Consider the following 8,111-nt stretch of genomic DNA (forward strand, 5'->3'; position numbering starts at 1 on the left):
TGGGCCACATTACAAGATAATGTGCGATACAAAATATAAAACTAAATGGAGACTAATGCTGACTAATGTCAACATAAGTTGGGTCGGCAAGGCAGTTATAATTACTACAATTGACAATCCAACAAAATATACGTATAGGGACTACAAGCCCAACATACTGCACTAACAATGGGATATGTCTACAAGCCTCTAATGATCGATGTACTGTGATTGGAACAGGGCCCGACCTACCCATAACCTATCTACATATATACACAAGATATACACCACACTGCTAGACCCGACAACTCCGACAGAAGGGGAGCTTACCGATAAAGCTAAACTCGAGCAACACATACTAAGGAGGTCTACCCGTCTATTTGTCTGAACCTACACACATAAAATACAGCGCCTCCAGAAAGGGACATCAATACGAAATAATGTACCGAGTATGTAAGGCAATATACAGAAAGATGAAACAGAACTGATGATATAATAACTGAAAGCAACTAGGGATCAAAGATAATATGAGGGTATGCTCATCAACTGTTACTGACTCAGCTCTCTCAATATAGTGAGTAAAATTGTTGTCCGACCCTATAAGGCTCGGTATACATATATATCTACTCTACCGTAGTAGGCTCGCTCATAAGCGCTCCGCCATAATAGGCTCTGTATCTTGACCAACTGGCCTCACTCATAGGTGCTCGGTCACAGCAGGCTCGATATATAACTTACCATCTGATCAGAGGTTGCCCAATGGAGGTCTGCCCATTGATTATAGCTCGATGGTAATGAAAGTACTTTTAATACTGTATATATGTAAACTCTCTGCTCTTTTGACCGGAAGAAAGAAATACTCAACTGAATATCTAGTCCCGATAAGAAGAATATGGTAACTTACAAAACTAGGAAAATATATGTAATTTGCGAGACTAGCAGAATATACGTAAATTCTGGGATACAAACTTTTCTTTATGCACTCATTATCAAACTTGTGTAATTACGATATCATGCTAAAATGAAGGAAAAGCTTAGCCTTGACATACCTGAATTAGGAAAAACTCCGTATAATATTTCGTTGGAAAACCTTTGTTGATTGAACGAAATTTTCCTCTGCTCCTTAGAAATTCATGGACAAAATTTGTTTTCTGGTTCCTAAAAATTTTGGAACGAAATCACACTTTTGGTTTCCTTGAAATTGAGAGGATAACGTCTGGATTCCTTAAGAATTTGAAGGATTAATGTTGAATTTTGGAAAGAATTGATCGGATTTGAAATGAAGCTTGGACGAATTGTTCTGAAATTGGAATGAAGCTTGGACGTTTTTGAACAATGAGGTTTATTTCCTCAACCTTTCCAACTAAGACATTAAATGATTTTAGATAAGATTCTTACAAGTCTTTACAAGACTTAAACCTTTAAGTCACTTTAGACACTTATACCAATATGTAATGAGTCATCTTCTTTAATTAGTGGCCTTGTGCCACGTGGGTAAGGTGGTTAAGTTAAGTAAAGAATTTACCAAACTAATGGGGAGTGAATTTGAAATGAGTATGATGGGTGAGCTTAATTTCTTCTGAGGCTTATAAATTAAACAAAACTCAAATGGAACTATGATCCATCAGCAGAAGTATGTGAAAGAGTTGCTTAAAAGATTTAAAATAGAAGATTCCAAAGAAATCGATAATCCTATAGCAACAACCACCAAATTGGATATAGATGAACTAGGTTCATCTGTTGATCAGAAGTTGTATAGGGGAATGATTGGCTCTCAGTTATATCTCACTGCTAGCAGACCTGACATTGTTTTTAGTGTACGCCTTTGTGCTCGATTTCAGGCAAATCCAAAGGAGTCTCACTTGACTGTTGTCAAGAGAATCTTGAGATACTTGAAAGGAACCACTGACCTTTGTCTATGGTATCCAAAAGGTAGTAATTTCAGCCTAGTAGGATATGTTGATGCTGATTATACAAGTTTTCTTGGGGATAGAAAGAGCACCTCAGGTATGGCACACTTTCTTGGCTCATGTCTTGTGTCTTGGGCCACCAAAAAGAAAAATTATGTGGCCTTATCTACTGCTGAAGCTAATTATGTTGTTGCTGACTCATATTGTGCTCAATTTTTGTGGATCAAACAACAATTAATGGATTTTGAAATTGATGTACATAGAGAACTAAGCACATAGATGTTATGCATAATTTTTTGAGAGACAACTATGAGAAAGGTTTGATCACTTTGGAATTTTGTTCTAGTGACAGCAAATAGCAGACATCTTCACAAAAGCTCTAAGTAGAGATTACTTTGAAAGGAACATGTTAGAATTAGGGATGATTAAGATCACCTAAAAGGAACCCGTTCTATCTCAAAAATTGGTTAGAAAATTTCGAATTTTCTTACATAATTAGATTAGATTTTTCTCAATCTCATGCTTTCATTAGTATACTCTTTGTCACGACCCCGGTTCGCCCTCCGTGAACCATCATGACGACACTTAATCTCTACAACTAGGTAAGCCTAAAATGCGGAAGATAAACTAAATTTGCGGAAGAAAACAATTTAAAACAGAAATAAAGTAATAAAACAACATTTAGAAGTGCCGCTCGGCATACACAATATTACTCTTACAACCAATACATTTTCCCACAACCCAGAAACCCATGAATCACAAGCTAAGAGATACATAAGAAGCTCTAACTCCAGAAATGTCTAACCAAAAGAGGAATACTGAAGGACTATACTATTACAGAAAGATAAAAAAGGACTCCTTGGTCTGCGGACACGGCAGATATACCTCGAAGTCTCTACAGAAGCGCCTCGCCTCAAGGATGATAAGACAGAGTGAAAGTACCTGGATTTGCACATGAAAAACATGCGCAGAAGGGGCATGAGTACACCACAGCGGTACTCAGTAAGTGCCAAGCCTAACCTCGGTCGGGTAGTGACGAGGAAGGTCAGGGCCCTACTGAGATAAAATAAAGAATATAAGACATGACAGTATAAGATAAGCAGTACAGTTGAAAACTAACGATAAAAATTTAATACAGGAAAATAAGGAATTCAATAACTGAAACATAGGCAAAACAATCACAAGGAAATAACCGGGGATCTCTCAGTATCTCGAGGATCTTTAGTACCCTAAATATATGCCAGGGATCTCTTGGTATCCCGAGGATCTCTCTGTATCCTCAATGTATGACAGGGATCTCTTGGTATCCCGAGGATTTCTTGGTATCCTCAATGTATGATAGGGATCTCTTGGTATCCCGAGGATCTCTTGGTATCCTCAATGTATGATAGGGATCTCTTGGTATCCCGGGGATCTCTTGGTATCCTTAATGTATGATAGGGATCTCTTGGTATCCCGAGGATCTCTTCGTATCCTCAATGTACGTGTTGGGGATCTCTCAGTATCCCGCACTTCAGCTCAAATCGTAAATGCGTACAGGGGATCTCCCAAGATGTCGTCCCAAAGTAAAACATACCACAATGGCACAAGGAATACTCAAATAAACTCAACTTCATAACAAGGTAACACGGACAATTCTAATCTAGCATGCTTCACGTAATACAAATAAGGCAGTCAAAGCAATTAAGTCAATTAGACATGTTTCTCCAACTAATAGCAGGTTTAAAAGTGCAAGTAGAATAGATAGAGAGGGAAAACACAATTAAAGTTACTTAATGAAAATCGGATTTTCAACAATTAACACAAGTACGCACTCGTCACCTCACATACAAGGCATTTCAATTATCACAATACCAATCCTAAGGGGAAAATCCCCCACACAAGGTTAGACAAGCCACTTACCTCGAACTGGCTCAAAATCAACCCGAGACCACGTTCTTGCCATGAGTACTCGACTCCAAATGGCCCAAATCTATTCAATTCAATTTCATAATATAAATAACACTTCAAGTAACTGATTCTACAATTAAATTCTAAGTTGATACGCAAAATTAGGTAAAATGATCAAAATGCCCCTTGGGCCCACATCTCGAAATCGGGTAAAATTTGTATTTTTAGAATCTTCACGCTCTCACGAGTTCATGCATACCAAAATTATCCAAATCTAAGGTCAAATTCCCAATCAAAAGTCGAATTCTAAGTCTAAGAACTTTCTTCCAACTTTTCCCCAATTTTTATCTCCAATCCGAAATTAAATGATGAAACTAACAATAGATTGATGGAATATAACTAGAAAGGGTTAAAGAATCGTTACCCAATGATCTCCTCTTCAATTTCCTCTTAAAATCGCCCTCTCCCGAGCTCCAAATCGAATTTCCAACTTTTGAAACTAAACCCTCAAATTTTCATATTTCTGCCCAGCTGTTTCCGCATCTGCGGTCCCTCTTTTGCGGACCAAAGGTCGCATCTGTGACTTCTCACTTAAGGAGGACTTTCCGCACTTGTGACTACATTACGGCAGATGCGGTGCCGCTTCTGCGGTTACCTAACCGTATCTGCGGACTCTGGCCCCTTCCTCACTTCTGCTTCTGCGACTGCTGAGCCACTTCTGCGGCGCCGCACCTGCAGGACCCAAACTACAAGTGCGGTTATGATAGAACCAGCAGCTGAAGCTGCAACTCTAACTCCAAAATCCTTCTGACAACCATCTGAAATCACCCCGAGGCCCCCGGGACCTCAACCAAACCTTCCAACCACTCCTAAAATATCATTCAAACTTGTTCCAACCTTCGAAACGCTCAAAACAACATCAAAACACCTATTTTTCATCGGATTCAAGCCTAAGAATTCCAAAAACTCTAAAATATGTTTTCGATCAAAAAGTCTATCAAACCTCGTCCGAATGACCTAAAATTTTGCACACACATCACATTCAATACTACGGAGCTACTCCAACTTCCAGAATTTCATTCCGACTCTCAGATTAAGATCTCACTATCGAATTGGAAACTTCAAAAATTCAACTTTCGGCATTTCAAGCCTAAATTAGCTACGGACCTCCAAAATACAATCCAAACACGCCCCTAAGCCTGAAATCACCCAACGAAGCTAACAGAACCATCAGATTTCCATTTTGAGGCCGTCTTCACATTATTTGGACTACGGTCAACTTTCTAACACTTAAGCTCTCATTTAAGGACTAAGTGTCCCAAAACTCTCTGAAACTCAAAACGGAACATCCCGGCAAATCAAAATAGCATAAATAAACTTGGGGAAAGCAGTTAATAAGGGATCGAGGCATTAATTTTTAAGACGACCGGCCGGGTCGTCACATCCTCCTATACTTAAACATTCGTTCATCCTCGAATAAGCATAGAGACATACCTGAAGTAGTGAAAAGATGAGGGTAACGGCTGCGCATATCCTGCTCGGTCTCCCAAATCGCCTCCTCGACCGGCTGGCCCTGCCATTGAACCTTCACGGATGCAATGTTCTTTGACCTCAGCTTTCTAACCTGCTTGTCCAATATTGCCACTGGTTTTTCAACATAGGATAGATCCTTGTCCAACTGGATTGAACTGAAATCGAACACGTGTGACGGATCACCGTGATACCTCCGGAGCATCGAAATATGGAATACCGGATAAACTTCGGCCAAGCTGGGAGGTAAGGCAAGCTCATAAGCAACTTCCCCAACACGCCTCAATATCTCAAAAGGGCCAATAAATCTCGGACTCCACTTTCCTTTCTTCCCAAATCTCATGACGCCCTTCATAGGTAAAACCCGAAGCAAAACCCGCTCTCCAACCATATAGGAAACATCACGAACCTTTCGGTATGTATAACTCTTCTGTCTGGACTGAGCTGTGCGGAGTCTACCCTGAATCACCTTAACCTTCTCCAAAGCATCTTGAACTAAGTCTGTGCCCAATAATCTGGCCTCACCTGGCTCAAACCAACCCACCGGGGATCTATACCGTTTCTCATATAAAGCCTCATATGGTGCCATCTGAATGTTGGACTGGTAGTTGTTGTTATAAGCAAACTCCGCCAATAGCAAGAACTGATCCCAAGACCCTCCAAACGCAATCACACATGCACGGAGCATATCCTCAAGAATCTAAATAGTGTGCTCAGACTGTCCGTCCGTCTAAGGGTGAAATGTTCTACTCAACTCCACTCGAGTATTCAACTCATGCTGAACGGCCCTTCAGAACCGTGATGTGAACTGAGTACCTCTATCTGAAATGATGGACACTGGAGTACCATGTAGACGAACAATCTCCCAGATATAAATCTCCGCCAACCGCTCTAAGGAATAAGTAGTACACATAGGAATAAAGTGAGCGGACTTGGTCAGCCGATCCACAATCACCCAAATAGCATTGAACTTTCTCAAAGTCCGTGGGAGCCCAACTACAAAGTTCATGGTGATCCGCTCCCACTTCCACTCCGGAATCTCTATCTACTGAAGCAACCCACCCGGTCTCTGGTGCTCATTCCATAATTTTGCAAGGTTTTTAAATCGATTTATTTCCCTTTTTCATCCATGAAATCCTAATAATTATGTCCAAAATTATTATTTTTGATGATTCATTTATTGGATCTTTATATTTATTCCAAAATATGGCTAAAGTTATATATTTTACAATTTTATTTAGTATTTTTTTAAAGCTAATTGCATATAATTACAATATTAGCCTTTTTAAGATTTAATTGTGTTTTATATTCATAAAATTAATCCCTATATTTTTAAATTGTTAATTATATATTATAAATTATTTTAGTGCTTTCAATTTATTTTTAGAAATTTATTTACTATTTTTTATAAATTAAAAGGGAAAATGACTATTTAATTTTTAGCCCAAATTGGTTTTCAATCATAACCCAAATCAGGCCCCAATTTCCCCAGCCCAAATTCAATTTTAACCCGACCCCTAACCCAATTTAACCAGCCCAACCCGGATCCCCTACCTACCCTCTTTAATCTATGTCGTTGATCGTTTAGATCAACGGCCAGCATTCACCCTTCCTAAAATAAACCTAAACGACCCCTTACCCTAATTCACTTTTCACCAAACGACGCCTCTGAATCCCTTCCCTCTCAATTCTCTCTGCAACCTCACATGAACCCTAGCCGCCGCCACCCCATTCCACCCTAATCCACCTCGACCCCTGCCTAATCCATGGCCTCTCATGGCCATTTGAGATGTGTATCAGCCTCCTATGGTTCCTGGGTGTTTGTTTTTGTGATTTCATGGCTATATCTCAAAGCGATCTGGTCCAGTCCTTGCTCAATCTTTGTCTCTGGTCTACCTCCGGTCAGCTATGGCCGTTCAAGTCAGATCCTTGACCTTTCCGGCTAGATCGGTAACTTTTCAAGGTCTTTCTCACCTTTTCTGGGTTCTCTGAAACCCTAGCTTTAAGATCTTTTAATTTTCTTTCAGATCTATCTTAGATATATGCTTACTACGAACTTCTTAAGTGTTTTTCTGAGGGTTCTTCAATTTTCTTTCAAAATGACTCTTCATTTTTCAACGATTAAGGTTTCTCTTAACTTCTTTTAAAGATCTCTTCCCAGATTTTTGGTGTTGTTTTACGATTTTACTATGTTCAAATAACTTGTTTATGCTTTCCTTTTACTTGATTCAACATGTTGAAAACCCTAGGTCCTTTTGGTCTTATCCGAGTTCTGAAACTGTTTGTTTTAATGTGTACTTGTTCGATTAAGTTCTTTGTTTCTGACTCTCTTTTCTTTGTTTGACTTATCTGATTTGAGTTCTTATCATCTCTTAAATTCGACTACTGTCGAAGCCCTAATTTCTTAAAAAGGGTTTTTCCTCACTTATTACCACTGTGAGACCTTTACTTGTTTCTGATTTTTCTTACTTGTTACCATGTTCTTCTTCACTGTTGATTCTATGCGACTACTTGACCTACTTGACTACTGTGCTTCGAATATTTTCTTACTACTGAATCCTAGCTTACCCCTACTGCTACTGTATGCTTGTGTTGCTTCTTTTTTGTCAACATGTTTGACCTTGCATGCCTGTTAATTCCTTGCTATTTATATGTTGAGGTGCAGAATCATGACCCTTTCTTGATTGATTCTGACTCCCTCAATCTTTCGACTAATTGCAAAATGTTCCCTTATAACCCCTAATGTTTTTTACTCATTTTTTTAAAATTAATTGATTCTTTTCCTTTACTGTGATGTCTGAT

At 39.1% G+C, this 8,111-nt stretch overlaps 1 protein-coding gene across 1 annotated transcript; it reads left to right on the forward strand.

Annotated features, from left to right (window-relative positions):
* Nucleotides 1-1,595: 1,595 nt before the first annotated feature.
* Nucleotides 1,596-2,168, forward strand: LOC138883869 (secreted RxLR effector protein 161-like). The gene has a single exon (XM_070164587.1). It carries the CDS (start codon nucleotides 1,596-1,598, stop codon nucleotides 2,166-2,168), a length of 573 nt encoding a protein of 190 aa, XP_070020688.1.
* The last annotated feature ends 5,943 nt before the right edge of the window (nucleotides 2,169-8,111 follow it).

The sequence above is a fragment of the Nicotiana sylvestris genome, chromosome 12, assembly GCF_000393655.2.
Source record: "Nicotiana sylvestris chromosome 12, ASM39365v2, whole genome shotgun sequence".
NCBI classification, from domain to species: domain Eukaryota; kingdom Viridiplantae; phylum Streptophyta; class Magnoliopsida; order Solanales; family Solanaceae; genus Nicotiana; species Nicotiana sylvestris.

Excerpts from the sequence above, each read along its gene's own strand:
- LOC138883869 (XM_070164587.1), top strand. The coding sequence starts at position 1,596 with ATGATCCATCAGCAGAAGTATGTGAAAGAGTTGCTTAAAAGATTTAAA.